This window comes from Ranitomeya imitator, chromosome 8 (genome assembly GCF_032444005.1).
Source record: "Ranitomeya imitator isolate aRanImi1 chromosome 8, aRanImi1.pri, whole genome shotgun sequence".
Classification (NCBI taxonomy): Eukaryota; Metazoa; Chordata; class Amphibia; order Anura; family Dendrobatidae; genus Ranitomeya; species Ranitomeya imitator.
The window spans coordinates 203,400,891-203,417,442 of NC_091289.1; the positions used below are offsets into that span (position 1 = coordinate 203,400,891).

The 16,552-nt window shown below is 53.6% G+C and overlaps 1 protein-coding gene across 2 annotated transcripts in view; it reads left to right on the forward strand.

The window, feature by feature from the left end:
- The first annotated feature begins 869 nt into the window (after window positions 1-869).
- Window positions 870-16,552, forward strand: part of POMGNT1 (protein O-linked mannose N-acetylglucosaminyltransferase 1 (beta 1,2-)) — a 129,415-nt gene continuing 113,732 nt past the window's right edge. For both annotated transcript variants that reach the window (XM_069735870.1, XM_069735871.1), the window contains exons 1-5: window positions 870-1,251; window positions 2,128-2,340; window positions 11,043-11,145; window positions 11,219-11,334; window positions 11,520-11,585. In XM_069735870.1, the coding sequence (XP_069591971.1) occupies window positions 2,158-2,340; window positions 11,043-11,145; window positions 11,219-11,334; window positions 11,520-11,585 (468 nt within the window). In that variant the 5' untranslated portion in view covers window positions 870-1,251; window positions 2,128-2,157. The remainder of the gene's footprint in view (window positions 1,252-2,127; window positions 2,341-11,042; window positions 11,146-11,218; window positions 11,335-11,519; window positions 11,586-16,552) is intronic.

The following is a 16,552-nucleotide window of genomic DNA, read 5'->3' on the forward strand; positions in this document are numbered from 1 at the left end:
CACACGGCTCTATGGTGCGGCCCCTCCGTCCTCTCCTCACGGCTCTATGGTGTGGCCCCTCCGTCCTCTCCTCACACGGCTCTATGGTGCGGCCCCTCCGTCCTCTCCTCACGGCTCTATGGTGCGGCCCCTCCGTCCTCTCCTCACGGCTCTATGGTGCGGCCCCTCCGTCCTCTCCTCCCACGGCTCTATGGTGCGGCCCCTCCGTCCTCTCCTCCCGCGGCTCTATGGTGCAGCCCCTCCGTCCTCTCCTCCCGCGGCTCTATGGTGCAGCCCCTCCGTCCTCTCCTCACACGGCTCTATGGTGCGGCCCCTCCGTCCTCTCCTCACGGCTCTATGGTGCGGCCCCTCCGTCCTCTCCTCACACGGCTCTATGGTGCGGCCCCTCCGTCCTCTCCTCACGGCTCTATGGTGCGGCCCCTCCGTCCTCTCCTCACACGGCTCTATGGTGCGGCCCCTCCGTCCTCTCCTCACGGCTCTATGGTGCGGCCCCTCCGTCCTCTCCTCACACGGCTCTATGGTGCGGCCCCTCCGTCCTCTCCTCACGGCTCTATGGTGCGGCCCCTCTGTCCTCTCCTCACACGGCTCTATGGTGCGGCCCCTCCGTCCTCTCCTCACACGGCTCTATGGTGCGGCCCCTCCGTCCTCTCCTCACGGCTCTATGGTGCGGCCCCTCCGTCCTCTCCTCACACGGCTCTATGGTGCGGCCCCTCCGTCCTCTCCTCACGGCTCTATGGTGCGGCCCCTCCGTCCTCTCCTCACACGGCTCTATGGTGCGGCCCCTCCGTCCTCTCCTCACGGCTCTATGGTGCGGCCCCTCTGTCCTCTCCTCACACGGCTCTATGGTGCGGCCCCTCCGTCCTCTCCTCACACGGCTCTATGGTGCGGCCCCTCCGTCCTCTCCTCACGGCTCTATGGTGCGGCCCCTCTGTCCTCTCCTCACACGGTTCTATGGTGCGGCCCCTCCGTCCTCTCCTCACGGCTCTATGGTGCGGCCCCTCCGTCCTCTCCTCACGCATCAAACCCGCAAGAAATCTCCTCCAGTCTGATCGCTCCTCTCTCGCCATTGGTCGGCGGCTGTTCGGCCGCAGGTCACGTGTTCCGCCTCCTCCACTTTCTCTCTGTTTTCGGTGTAAGATGAGAAGAATCGCAGGAGACGGAGCGAGGAGGGAACCGGGTGACAGCAGCTGCCGCCCCGCCGGGAGCTCCGGGGCTCGTAGGACGGGACCACCGATGGCGAATCACTGACGGGTATCCATGAGCCCGAGCTGCCCCCCGACACCGGAGCGATCCCCCCCGATACCAGAGCGACATCTCCCCCTCCCCTGATACCGGAGCAACCAACCCCCCCCAACACTGGAGCGTCCGATTTCTTCCCCCCCCCCCCCCCCCCCCGATACCAGGGCGACTCTCCCCCCCCCCCCCCCCCGATACCGGAGCGTCAACCCCCCCCCAACACTGGAGCGTCCGATTTCTTCCCCCCCCCCCCCCCCCATACCAGGGCGACTCTCCCCCCCCCCCCCCCCCCGATACCGGAGCGTCAACCCCCCCCCAACACTGGAGCGTCCGATTTCTTCCCCCCCCCCCCGATACCAGGGCGACTCCCCCCCCCCCCCCGATACCGGAGCGTCAACCCCCCCCCCCCCCCAACACCGGAGCGACACCCCCCCCCCCCCGACACCGGAGCGTTAACCCCCCGACCCCCCCCCACCGGTACCAGAGCGTCAAGCCCCCCCCCACCCACCACAGGAGCGACCCCCCCCCCCCCCGCCGACAACGGAGTCACAACCCCACCCCCCGGACACCGGAGCGAATTCCCTCCCCCCCCCCCCCTTCCCCCCCAATACCAGGGCGACTCAGACCCCCCCCCCCCGATACCGGAGAGACCAAATTCCCCCCCCCCTTCCCGACACCGGAGCGTCTGCCCCCCCCCCCCCCCCTCCCCCGATACTGGAGCGACTCTTTCTCCCCCGCCCCTCACGATACCCGAGCGTCTCCCCCCCATCCCCCGATACCGGAGCGACTTCCCCCCCCATGTAGCATCTCCCGCCCCACGACATCGGAGTCGCAGTGTGCTGGCCTCTGCAGCGCAGGGTGACGTGTGACGCCGTGTCCTTCTCTCTGCAGCCTCCACGTTCCCTCTGGGCGGCGTCTCGCATGTCCATCACCAGAGCACAGAGACTCCTCCAGCCGCAGGGGACCCCCGACAACCAAGGGCCTATGGATCAGTGGGACCCTAGTGCCCAGGGGAAGCCCCCATTACCCCACAAAAAGCGCAGCTGGTATCTGGCCTGGAAATACAAACTGAGCAACCAGAGGACGGTGCGACGGATCTGCCAGGTGAGGGAAACAGCATGCTTGTAGACAGCCGCCCCTAGGGGTGAGTGCACACGGTCAGGATGTGGCAGGTGAGGGAAACAGTCAGCATGCTTGTAGACAGCCGCCCCTAGGGGTGTGTGCACACGGTCAGGATGTGGCAGGTGGGGGAAACAGTCAGCATGCTTGTAGACAGCCGCCCCTAGGGGTGAGTGCACACGGTCAGGATGTGCCAGGTGAGGGAAACAGTCAGCATGCTTGTAGACAGCCGCCCCCAGGGGAGTGTGCACACGGTCAGGATGTGAGAGGTGGGGGAAACAGTCAGCATGCTTGTAGACAGCCGCCCCTAGGGGTGTGTGCACACGGTCAGAATGTGGCAGGTGGGGGAAACAGTCAGCATGCTTGTAGACAGCCGCCCCCAGGGGAGTGTGCACACGGTGAGGATGTGGCAGGTGAGGGAAACAGTCAGCATGCTTGTAGACAGCCGCCCCTAGGGGTGAGTGCACACGGTCAGGATGTGACAGGTGGGGGAAACTGTCAGCATGCTTGTAGACAGCCGCCCCTAGGGGTGTGTGCACACGGTCAGAATGTGGCAGGTGGGGGAAACAGTCAGCATGCTTGTAGACAGCCGCCCCCAGGGGAGTGTGCACACGGTGAGGATGTGGCAGGTGAGGGAAACAGTCAGCATGCTTGTAGACAGCCGCCCCTAGGGGTGAGTGCACACGGTCAGGATGTGACAGGTGGGGGAAACAGTCAGCATGCTTGTAGACAGCCACCCCTAGGGGTGTGTGCACACGGTCAGGATGTGGCAGGTGAGGGAAACAGTCAGCATGCTTGTAGACAGCCGCCCCTAGGGGTGTGTGCACACGGTCAGGATGTGCCAGGTGGGGGAAACAGTCAGCATGCTTGTAGACAGCCGCCCCTAGGGGTATGTGCACACGGTCAGGATGTGCCAGGTGGGGGAAACAGTCAGCATGCTTGTAGACAGCCGCCCCTAGGGGTGTGTGCACACGGTCAGGATGTGGCAGGTGAGGGAAACAGTCAGCATGCTTGTAGACAGCCGCCCCTAGGGGTGTGTGCACACGGTCAGGATGTGCCAGGTGAGGGAAACAGTCATCATGCTTGTAGACAGCTGCCCCTAGGGGTATGTGCACACGGTCAGGATGTGCCAGGTGAGGGAAACAGTCAGCATGCTTGTAGACAGCCGCCCCTAGGGGTGAGTGCACACGGTGAGGATGTGGCAGGTGAGGGAAACAGTCAGCATGCTTGTAGACAGCCGCCCCTAGGGGTGAGTGCACACGGTCAGGATGTGAGAGGTGGGGGAAACAGTCAGCATGCTTGTAGACAGCCGCCCCTAGGGGTGTGTGCACACGGTCAGAATGTGGCAGGTGGGGGAAACAGTTAGCATGCTTGTAGACAGCCGCCCCCAGGGGAGTGTGCACACGGTGAGGATGTGGCAGGTGAGGGAAACAGTCAGCATGCTTGTAGACAGCCGCCCCTAGGGGTGAGTGCACACGGTCAGGATGTGACAGGTGGGGGAAACAGTCAGCATGCTTGTAGACAGCCACCCCTAGGGGTGTGTGCACACGGTCAGGATGTGGCAGGTGAGGGAAACAGTCAGCATGCTTGTAGACAGCCGCCCCTAGGGGTGTGTGCACACGGTCAGGATGTGCCAGGTGGGGGAAACAGTCAGCATGCTTGTAGACAGCCGCCCCTAGGGGTGTGTGCACACGGTCAGGATGTACCAGGTGAGGGAAACAGTCAGCATGCTTGTAGACAGCCACCCCTAGGGGTGTGTGCACACGGTCAGGATGTGCCAGGTGGGGGAAACAGTCAGCATGCTTGTAGACAGCCGCCCCTAGGGGTGTGTGCACACCGTCAGGATCTGCCAGGTGGGGGAAACAGTCAGCATGCTTGTAGACAGCCGCCCCTAGGGGTGTGTGCACACCGTCAGGATCTGCCAGGTGGGGGAAACAGTCAGCATGCTTGTAGACAGCCGCCCCTAGGGGTGTGTGCACGGGGTCAGGATGTGCCAGGTGGGGGAAACAGTCAGCATGCTTGTAGACAGCCGCCCCTAGGGGTGTGTGCACACCGTCAGGATGTACCAGGTGAGGGAAACAGTCAGCATGCTTGTAGACAGCCGCCCCTAGGGGGGTGTGCACGGTCAGGATGTGACCCCAGTGACATCTCACCTGCAGTTCTGAGACTTTTTTTGTCACTTCTGGGAAGGAAACAAGTGTTTTCCTGTTTGCAGATGTATTGGGGGACGTGCACAGTAACGGGTGCGGGTCGGACGCTGTGCACAGTAACGGGTGCGGGTCGGACGCTGTGCACAGTAACGGGTGCGGGTCGGACGCTGTGCACAGTAACGGGTGCGGGTCGGACGCTGTGCACAGTAACGGGTGGGGGTCGGACGCTGTGCACAGTAACGGGTGGTGGTCGGACGCTGTGCACAGTAACGGGTGGGGGTCGGACGCTGTGCACAGTAACGGGTGGTGGTCGGACGCTGTGCACAGTAACGGGTGGGGGTCGGACGCTGTGCACAGTAACGGGCGGGGGTCGGACGCTGTGCACAGTAACTGGTGCGGGTCGGACGCTGTGCACAGTAACGGGTGGGGGTCGGACGCTGTGCACAGTAACAGGTGCGGGTCGGACGCTGTGCACAGTAACGGGTGGGGGTCGGACGCTGTGCACAGTAACGGGTGGGGGTCGGACGCTGTGCACATGTGCAGCCTCCATCCCGCGGCCTCTCCGTGTAACCGCGTCTTTCCAGGCCGCATGTTACTATGGCGCCGCTCCGCCCCCGCAGTGTGAGTGACCCGCACACCTGCATTAGATAAACCCACAGGTAATTATCAGTCCCATGTAATAACTGCGGGGACGCGGCTCACTACCTGTGCGCTAATCTACATAGCGGTGACTTGTGACACAGCCGGGCGTACATGACGCAGAGTGGAGGAAAGCGCAGAGACACGTCCCCTCCGCTCTAATAAAGGACTAATAATTAGTGTGGGGTCCCCCTATGTAGGTGAACCAGCCGGAGTAAAGCAGACAGCTGCGGCCTGGTATTCTCAGCCTGGCGAGGCCCATGGATTTTGGCCCTCACCAACCGAAAAATAGCAGCCTGCAGCCGCGCCCCAGCTGGCCAGCCAAACATGCACCAATTGTGGCACTGTACCCGCCTCTTCCCACTTGCAGCGGTGGCAAGTGGGTTTGTAGTGAAATATGTGTAGGTATGGAAGTGTGACCAGCAGTAATGGAACATCTGTCCTGAGACTTCAGGTCTCACAGGGGGCACAGCATATCCTGAGAAGGCAGTCTGCTGTCTCCAATCTCGCCAGGGGGTCTGGCTAAGGACTAGGAAGGGGAAACGTTTCACACCTTCTGGATCTTTGGAAGAGAGGTGTCAGTTACAGCCTGACATCGCCCGTGTGTTCGGTGAGTGGTGGCAGCGTGCATGAGTGGGTGTGTGGCCTGGGTCGGTGAATGGTGGCAGCGTGTATGAGCAGGTGTGTGGCCTGGGTCGGTGAATGGTGGCAGCGTGTATGAGCAGGTGTGTGGCCTGGGTCGGTGAGTGGTGGCAGCGTGTATGAGCGGGTGTGTGGCCTGGGTCGGTGAGTGGTGGCAGCATGTATGAGCGGGTGTGTGGCCTGGGTCGGTGAATGGTGGCAGCGTGTATGAGCGGGTGTGTGGCCTGGGTCGGTGAGTGGTGGCAGCGTGTATGAGCGGGTGTGTGGCCTGGGTCGGTGAGTGGTGGCAGCGTGTATGAGCGGGTGTGTGGCCTGGGTTGGTGAGTGGTGGCAGCGTGTATGAGCGGGTGTGTGGCCTGGGTCGATGAGTGGTGGCAGCGTGTATGAGCGGGTGTGTGCCCTGGGTCGGTGAGTGGTGGCAGCGTGTATGAGCGGGTGTGTGGCCTGGGTCGGTGAGTGGTGGCAGCGTGTATGAGTGGGTGTGTGGCCTGGGTCGGTGAGTGGTGGCAGCATGTATGAGCGGGTGTGTGGCCTGGGTCGGTGAGTGGTGGCAGCGTGTATGAGTGGGTGTGTGCCCTGGGTCGGTGAGTGGTGGCAGCGTGTATGAGTGGGTGTGTGGCCTGGGTCGGTGAGTGGTGGCAGCATGTATGAGCGGGTGTGTGCCCTGGGTCGGTGAGTGGTGGCAGCGTGTATGAGCGGGTGTGTGGCCTGGGTCGGGGTGTGATTTATGCTCCCATTACAGCATAGGACAGAGGTTGGATGCTGGGACTGAGAGTGGGGCGATAGATTAACCCTTGCTGAGAGCGGGCACATGACAGGGATAATAGTTGTGGGGTTGATGTCACCTTTGTGTTGTCTGGTGACATCAAGCCCTCTCCGATACCAATCCTATAGTTATATGGTCAATAAACACAGCCAGAATGAAGCCCTTTAATAATTTTATTTACCATTCTGCAACGCCTAATCCCCGACGCCCTCGATCTCCTGCAACAGAAATAATAAACCAACACACACACTCCCTTGTCCGACGTAGTCCTTAATAACGAGGGTCCCACGACGAGTCCAGCTCTGCTACATCTGGATGCCTTGGGCTGTCCAACACACAGGCGTGTGGCCTATCTGGGTGCTATATACAAAAAAAGGTTGCACTCTATCGTGCCAAAGCATGTCTAATATGAAATACATGGAATATGAATAGCAAAATGGCTTTTAAACATTGAACAAATGGCTTTTGTCCCTAAGCTAACATAGAAATGACAGTTAGCTTACTGACTGAGCACTCCTCCCGTCACCATCTGCTTACTGACTGAGCACTCCTCCCGTCACCATCTGCTTACTGACTGAGCACTCCTCCCTTCACCATCTGCATACTGACTGAGCACTCCTCCCTTCACCATCTGCTAACTGACTGAGCACTCTTCCCTTCACCATGTAGTTACTGACTGAGCACTTCTCCCTTCACCATCTGCTTACTGACTGAGCACTCCTCCCTTCACCATCTGCATACTGACTGAGCACTCTTCCCTTCACCATGTAGTTACTGACTGAGCACTCTTCCCTTCACCATGTAGTTACTGACTGAGCACTCCTCCCTTCACCATCTGCATACTGACTGAGCACTCCTCCCTTCACCATCTGCTTACTGACTGAGCACTCCTCCCTTCACCATCTGCTTACTGACTGAGCACTCCTCCCTTCACCATCTGCTTACTGACTGAGCACTCCTCCCTTCACCATCTGCTTACTGACTGAGCACTCCTCCCTTCACCATGTGGTTTTTAATTACATCTAATCACACTTGGTTCTGGCCATCCCATATGTAGGCTCTACTGAGAGAGGTGTCCAAAGTCACCCATACATCCAGACATTGGCCTTAGGGAAGGGTTCACATTTGGACAGGGAGGTCAGGGACCCATCAGACTAATGAGACCACCTTCACGATGGTTGATGGGCTCACACTATTTGGCCAAATTCTGTGCTAAGCGTCTCACAAATATTTTTCCTAATGTTCAAAAAGCCATTTTGCTATTCATATTCCATGTATTTCATATTCAACATGCTTTGGCACGATAGAGTGCACCTGTATATTGTGTATGGAGGTAGCTGCTCCTGGTATACACCTGTTCACACTAGTTCGGATGTGCCAGTCGTTTTTCTGTCATTTCTGTCTGGGTGCTATTCAGGACATTTGTCCAACACCCCTGGCCACCAGGTCCAAAGCCCCACCATGTGCTGTTCAGGGGGACGGCTCTCCAGGACCTGCAGCACAGACCATTCAGGTCCACACTCAGAGCCCACGTGACCAGACCTCAGTCACATTATATGGTTGTAACCACTCCCCTAGATGGGAGTGTGTGTGGCTAGTTTGACCCGCCCATCTCTCATAACTAGCCCTGCCAGCCTCCCTTCATACTTATACCAACAACTATACTTGTGGGACTACAGGTCCCAGAACAACAACATTGCTTTAAGCTGACAGCGCAGAGTATCTTCTGCGACACACATACCTGCTATTCACAACAATGCCAGACTGTGTCATCATCATATTTATGCGTCCAACTGCCATGCACTCTAACGGCCTCAATACACCTCCGTGCGTGTCCTGGGCAGACCATGCAGCGCCCCCGACCTGTAACAGGGGTCACTGCACCACAAGGCATAGTGGAGATGGGATTTCATGAACTCATCCAATATTGCTGTAACATCTGAACGCTGCGGGTTGGAGGCTACGGATGTACAGAGCCGCAGCGTTTACTGACCGTGGGAACTCACACCTGCAGCGTTTACTGACCGTGGGAACTCACACCCGCAGCGTTTACTGACCGTGGGAACTCACACCCGCAGCGTTTACTGACCGTGGGAACTCACACCCGCAGCGTTTACTGACCGTGGGAACTCACACCCGCAGCGTTTACTGACCGTGGGAACTCACACCCGCAGCGTTTACTGACCGTGGGAACTCACACCCGCAGCGTTTACTGACCGTGGGAACTCACACCCGCAGCGTTTACTGACCGTGGGAACTCACACCCGCAGCGTTTACTGACCGTGGGAACTCACACCCGCAGCGTTTACTGACCGTGGGAACTCACACCCGCAGCGTTTACTGACCGTGGGAACTCACACCCGCAGCGTTTACTGACCGTGGGAACTCACACCCGCAGCGTTTACTGACCGTGGGAACTCACACCCGCAGCGTTTACTGACCGTGGGAACTCACACCCGCAGCGTTTACTGACCGTGGGAACTCACACCCGCAGCGTTTACTGACCGTGGGAACTCACACCCGCAGCGTTTACTGACCGTGGGAACTCACACCCGCAGCGTTTACTGACCGTGGGAACTCACACCCGCAGCGTTTACTGACCGTGGGAACTGACACCCGCAGCGTTTACTGACCGTGGGAACTGACACCCGCAGCGTTTACTGACCGTGGGAACTGACACCCGCAGCGTTTACTGACCGTGGGAACTGACACCCGCAGCGTTTACTGACCGTGGGAACTGACACCCGCAGCGTTTACTGACCGTGGGAACTGACACCCGCAGCGTTTACTGACCGTGGGAACTGACACCCGCAGCGTTTACTGACCGTGGGAACTGACACCCGCAGCGTTTACTGACCGTGGGAACTGACACCCGCAGCGTTTACTGACCGTGGGAACTGACACCCGCAGCGTTTACTGACCGTGGGAACTGACACCCGCAGCGTTTACTGACCGTGGGAACTGACACCCGCAGCGTTTACTGACCGTGGGAACTGACACCCGCAGCGTTTACTGACCGTGGGAACTGACACCCGCAGCGTTTACTGACCGTGGGAACTGACACCCGCAGCGTTTACTGACCGTGGGAACTGACACCCGCAGCGTTTACTGACCGTGGGAACTGACACCCGCAGCGTTTACTGACCGTGGGAACTGACACCCGCAGCGTTTACTGACCGTGGGAACTGACACCCGCAGCGTTTACTGACCGTGGGAACTGACACCCGCAGCGTTTACTGACCGTGGGAACTGACACCCGCAGCGTTTACTGACCGTGGGAACTGGCACCCGCAGCGTTTACTGACCGTGGGAACTGGCACCCGCAGCGTTTACTGACCGTGGGAACTGGCACCCGCAGCGTTTACTGACCGTGGGAACTGGCACCCGCAGCGTTTACTGACCGTGGGAACTGGCACCCGCAGCGTTTACTGACCGTGGGAACTGGCACCCGCAGCGTTTACTGACCGTGGGAACTGGCACCCGCAGCGTTTACTGACCGTGGGAACATACCCCTACAGCTGGTCTGACCTTCTATAGTGCAGACGTGAAGCCAAAATAACCCCTCCCAGAAAGCATATCACCGCAGCAAGCAATGACTGCTGGGAACAATGAGCGCAGCTCTGGAGTATAATACAGGAGGTAACTCAGGATCAGTAATGTAATGCAGGGGTGTCAAACTGCATTCCTCGAGGTCATGTTTTCAGGATTTCCTTGTATTGCACAGGTGATAATTTTATCACCTACACACATAATGACTGCAGCACCTTGTGCAATGCTAAGGAAATCTTGAAAACACATGGTTTGCGGCCCTCGAGGAATGCAGTTTGACACCCCTGATGTAATGTATATACACAGTGACTGCACCAGCAGAATAGTGAGTGCAGCTCTGGGGTATAATACAGGGTGTAACTCAGGATCAGTAATGTAATGTATGTACACAGTGACTGCACCAGCAGAATAGTGAGTTCAGCTCTGGGGTATAATACAGGGTGTAACTCAGGATCAGTAATGTATGTACACAGTGACTGCACCAGCAGAATAGTGAGTGCAGCTCTGGAGTATAATACAGGGTGTAACTCAGGATCAGTAATGTAATGTATGTACACAGTGACTGCACCAGCAGAATAGTGAGTGCAGCTCTGGAGTATAATACAGGAGGTAACTCAGGATCAGTAATGTAATGTATGTACACAGTGACTGCACCAGCAGAATAGTGAGTGCAGCTCTGGAGTATAATACAGGAGGTAACTCAGGATCAGTAATGTAATGTATGTACACAGTGACTGCACCAGCAGAATAGTGAGTGCAGCTCTGGGGTATAATACAGGATCAGTAATGTATGTATGCAGTGACTGCACCAGTAGAATAGTGAGTGCAGCTCTGGGGTGTGATACAGATATACCTGTTGGGTTTCTGGTTCAGTGTGCGTCTGTCTCCTGTAGGGGGCGCATCGTCTCCGTACTCGGAGTGTAATTGTGCTGCTCTTACAGGCCGCCGCGGTTCTCTTCCTGCTCGTCACCGTCATTGTGAACATTAAGCTGATCCTTGAGACGCGGCGCGCGGTGAGTGAGGAGGACGTGGAGCAGGAGTACGGTGAGTGCTGCGCAGGTTGGGGCCGCGCTTCCTTTGCGTCTGATGTGCATCGTCTCTTATTTCTGTGATGCAGATATTAACGCACAGATCCGAGAGTTTCCTCATCGAGCCAACAGTGGGAAGAACGTGCTGGACGTGGAGGTTTACTCCAGCCGCTCCAAGGTTTACATTGCGGTGGACGGGACGGCGGTGAGTGCGCCATTCCATCCCTGGGTGGTCACATGACGAGGGGCACATAGGCTCGGATCTATCGGCCCTCTGTTAGGTGCTCGGGGCCCAGCGGTCAGATCGTTGTTGTGAGCCTCTCTAATATTAACTCTTTGTGACCCAGCCGGGATCCTCTGGGTAACTCTCCATTACGTCCTGTTTTACAGGTGCTGGAAGACGAGGTCAGAGAGCAAAGTAGAGGCGTCCACGTCATCGTCCTGAACCAGGCCACGGTACGACCCGGGCCGCTGCTCACTGGGGGCTGCGCTCTGATCCTCATCTGCCTGTACATGCATGTGTGTGTATACTGTATATATATTGCACAGTACCACCTATGTATACAGTACAGACCAAAAGTTTGGACACGCCTTCTCATTTAAAGATTTTTCTATATTTTCATGACTATGAAAATTGTACATTCACACTGAAGGCATCAAAACTATGAATAATCACATGTGGAATTATAGACTTAACAAAAAAGTGTGAAACAACTGAAGATATGTCTTATATTCTAGGTTCTTCAAAGTAGCCGCCTTTTGCTTTGATAACTGCTTTGCACATTCTTGGCATTCTCTTGATGAGCTTCAAGAGGTAGTCACCGGGAATGGTTTTCACTTCACAGGTGTGCCCTGTCAGGTTTAATAAGTGGGATTTCTTGCCTTATAAATGGTGTTGGGTCCATCAGTTGTGTTGTGCAGAAGTCTGGTGGATACACAGCTGATAGTCCTACTGAATAGACTGTTAGAATTTGTATTATGGCAAGAAAAAAGCAGCTAAGTAAAGAAAAACGAGTGGCCATCATTACTATAAGAAATGAAGGTCAGTCAGTCCGAAGATTGGGAAAACTTTGAAAGTGTCCCCAAGTGCAGTGGCAAAAACCATCAAGCGCTGCAAAGAAACTGGCTCACATGAGGACCACCCCAGGAAAGGAAGACCAAGAGTCACCTCTGCTTCTGAGGATAAGTTTATCCGAGTCACCAGCCTCAGAAATCGCAGGTTAACGGCAGCTCAGATTAGAGACCAGGTCAATGCCACACAGAGTTCTAGCAGCAGACACATCTCTACAACTGTTAAGAGGAGACTTTGTGCAGCAGGCCTTCATGGTAAAATAGCTGCTAGGAAACCACTGCTGAGGACAGGGAACAAGCAGAAGAGACTTGTTTGGGCTAAAGAACACAAGGAATGGACATTAGACCAGTGGAAATCTGTGCTTTGGTCTGATGAGTCCAAATTTGAGATCTTTGGTTCCAACCACCGTGTCTTGTGCGACGCAGAAAAGGTGAACGGATGGACTCTACATGCCTGGTTCCCACCGTGAAGGAAGGAGGAGGAGGTGTGATGGTGTGGGGGGGGGGGGGGGGGGCTTTGCTGGTGACACTGTTGGGGATTTATTCAATATTGAAGGCATACTGAACCAGCATGGCTACCACAGCATCTTGCAGCGGCATGCTATTCCATCCGGTTTGCGTTTAGTTGGACCATCATTTATTTTTCATCAGAACAATGACCCCAAACACCTCCAGGCTGTGTAAGGGCTATGTGACCAAGAAGTAGAGTGATGGGGGCTACACCAGATGAACTGGACTCCACAGTCACCAGACCTGAACCCAATCGAGATGGTTTGGGGTGAGCTGGACGCAGAGTGAAGGCAAAAGGGCCAACAAGTGCTAAGCATCATGGGAACTCCTTCAAGATTGTTGGAAGACCATTCCCGGTGACTACCTCTAGAAGCTCATCAAGAGAATGCCAAGAGTGTGCAAAGCAGTCATCAAAGCAAAAGGTGGCTACTTTGAAGAACCTAGAATATAAGACATATTTTCAGTTGTTTCACACTTTTTTGTTAAGTATATAATTCCACATGTGTTAATTCATAGTTTTGATGCCTTCAGTCTGAATGTACAATTGTCATAGTCATGAAAATACTGAAAAATCTTTAAATGAGAAGGTGTGTCCAAACTTTTGCTCTGTACTCTGTGTGTGTGTTTGTGTGTACACACAGAGTACAGAGCAAAAGTTTGGACACACCTTCTCATTTATAGATTATAATTATCTAAGGATCACTTCCGTCTGTCTGTCATGGAAATGCTAAGTCGCTGATTGGTTGTGGCCGTTTTGCTGCGACCAATCAGCGACGGGCACAGTCTGGCGGCAAAATGGCCGCTCCCTACTCTCCTGCCGTCAGTGCCCGCTCCATACGCCCTCCCAGTCAGCGCTCACACAGGGTTAACGGCAGCGTTAACGGACCACGTGGACCGCAGTGTAACGCACTCGGTTAACGCTGCTATTAACTCTGTGTGACCAACGTTTTACTATTGATGCGGCCTATGCAGCATCAATAGTAAAAAGATCTAATGTTAAAAATAATAAAAAAAATAAAAAATCATTATATATTCACCCTCCGTCGGCCCTCGGATCCAGCCGAGGCCTTTCCTCCCGACGCTCCGGTGTCCGGTCCATGCACTGCGGTCTCGCGAGATGATGGCGTAGCGGTCTTGCAAGGCGACACCGCAATGCGCTCTTGGGTCCGGAGCGAGGAGCATCGGAACCGCTTCGCTTGGATCCGGGGGCCGACGGAGGGTGAGTATATAACTATTTTTTATTTTAATTCTTTTTTTTAACAGGGATATGATGCCCACACTGGTATATACTATGTGGGCTGTGTTAGATACTGCGTAGGCTGTGTTATATACTATGTCTCTGTGCTCTATACTACGTGGCTGTAAACTATATACATATTCTAGAATACCCGATGTGTTAGAATTGGGGCACCATCTAATATATAGAGAGAGAGGTGTATGTATATACACCGCTCACCGCTTTGAAGACGCAGGAATACATCCAACCTGTGGTTACAGCTCGCACGGAAAACGGATTGGGACAAATCCACACATGTAAAGAAAAACCTTTCTCCAGCGATCAGTCCGATGGTAGAGTAAAATATAGCTTATATTTATCCATTAAAAGTTCCAGATTTCTTCAGTAACCGTATTGCAGACATTCAATCCCTTATGGACGCCATGTTTGGACGCCATGTTTGGACGCCATGTTTGGACACCACATGTGTCTTCCTCCAGGTCCAAATGAGAACTGAATCAAGACCCCAAATGTAGTATAAAAACAAATAAAAAAGGCCCATCTGGGTTACTGGGGTCACAGATGTGTCTAGAGAATTCCAATAGATTTCACCCAGTTAACCCCGTAGCCTACAGTAACCCCTTGCAGTATTGATCCTTCCCCAAGGATTTCAACAACATGAAAAAACCGAATGATTAAAATCCACATTAAATACAAATTAAAATCAATCATATCTATAGGATACAAGAAAAAAATTCATATTAAATATTCAGGTGTTCACAGCAGAAAACAAGAAAAAAAGTGGGGAGGTAATAGTGGAATTATTTCATGTTAAATAAATGACTGTGACTATAGAGCTTCTATTGTAACATCTCAATGTACATTTAATATTGCGTTATCGAGTCCATGCGGCTATTTTATCCACACGGCGCTCTAGTTTCCAGTAAAAATATCCACTTCCTTTCCCTGCCAGGATTTTTTCGTGTAATTTGCTCCCCTAAAGGGTTAGACACGTTCTCTATTCCTTTCCATTATGCTTATTGGCAAAAATGTGGTGAGACTGCAGAGAAACCTGCGGAGGCAAATCGCCGCATCGGACAAGTGCGTACGGAGGCGTTTATCAGAGGGTTCATGGTACAACCCACATATAAAAGCTGAGAAATATTAATAATAATCTTTAATATTGCACTGAATTAGATAAATAACATTTGTCCGTGTTGCAATTTATAAAACTGCGGATTCGAAACTCTGTTCTGTTTGTAGAAGACACAGATTTTTTATCCTTTGTAGCATTCTGGCAACATTGGCGCACGTCCGCTCCACACTGTGGACACCAGCGGCGCCAGTTCTCCCTTTGATCTGGTTATACATCCACAGATAAGATGGGAGACAAAAGGTTTTTTAATGTAGTTGCTCTTTTTGTCACAAATCGGACCATGTGACAATGCAAGATGTTTCTGAGAGCTGTGTCTTGTCGCACAATAGGTGTATACTTCCGTATGATGTCAGTGATGGGTCACATTGTAGGCTGCACCCCGCCGCGAATGTAATAATATTGTATCCGCTTTATTTTTCTTTAGGTTTAAGTAAAGAGTCTCTGCTAATATTCCTGACAATTGGGCTCTTTCCAACCACCATTTAGAGTAACCACGGTTTTGTAATCTGCTACTTGTGTATATATGAATTCAGCAGGAAAAAAGAAAGAAACCAGACCGTATCGTTCCTAATCACGTCTGACCACTTTTAACTAACAACCCAGCATAGCCAGCCACTAGACTCTAAAACTTAACATTTAATATGTATACCTCTAAAATTATGTGTACTTTAAAAACAATTAGGTGCTCATGTTTAAACGTGCACTAGACAAGAAAAATGGCATGATCTCACCCAATTGCTGTCTCTCTTCTTGTTGTAGATTCTTGTGCTTATTGAGAGCACGGCATGGGATGGAGACCAATAAACCTTTTCCAATGGGGGGGAGAAGAAAAGAAAAAAAAAAAATATATATAGGTAGGTGGGGGGGAAGGGTTTAAAGCTAGTGAAACCGCCAATAAGAGGTGGAAATTATGACAAAATAATCTTGCAAAGAGAATGTCGGTGGATTTATCGACTGGATACCCACTGGCCCTCGGGGCTTAATGAACAGCTGAATTTCAGTTGTTTTTTGTAATTCCTCCATCCTCAGTGAACATATAAGCGTCTAAATAAAATTAAGTGTCTTGGTGTGTGGGGGGAGGGGGTGTTTACTGAGTCATGGTAAACGGCCTTTGTAAGAGGTTAAATGATTAACCATTAAAAGAAAACCCTGGCTGCAATTTGGCAGCTTATAAGGGTATCTTTCACCATGACACTAGTGAACATTAATGTGGGGCATTGAGAGATAATGTGTGAACAGCCACGCTACAAGGTGAAAGGATCATGTATATATGTATACTTGGGATAAGGGAGGTACAAGAATATGACATAGAAATGACTATAAAATGATATTGCATGTCAGAGTAGGGAAATCAGAATACCGAGACTTCTACTGTGTCTCTAGTGTAGGGACTCAGTCTACTTAAATAATTAAAAGCGTAGTAAGTACTATGTAGAGCGCATATAGATCCCAAATTATGTACCTTTCTCC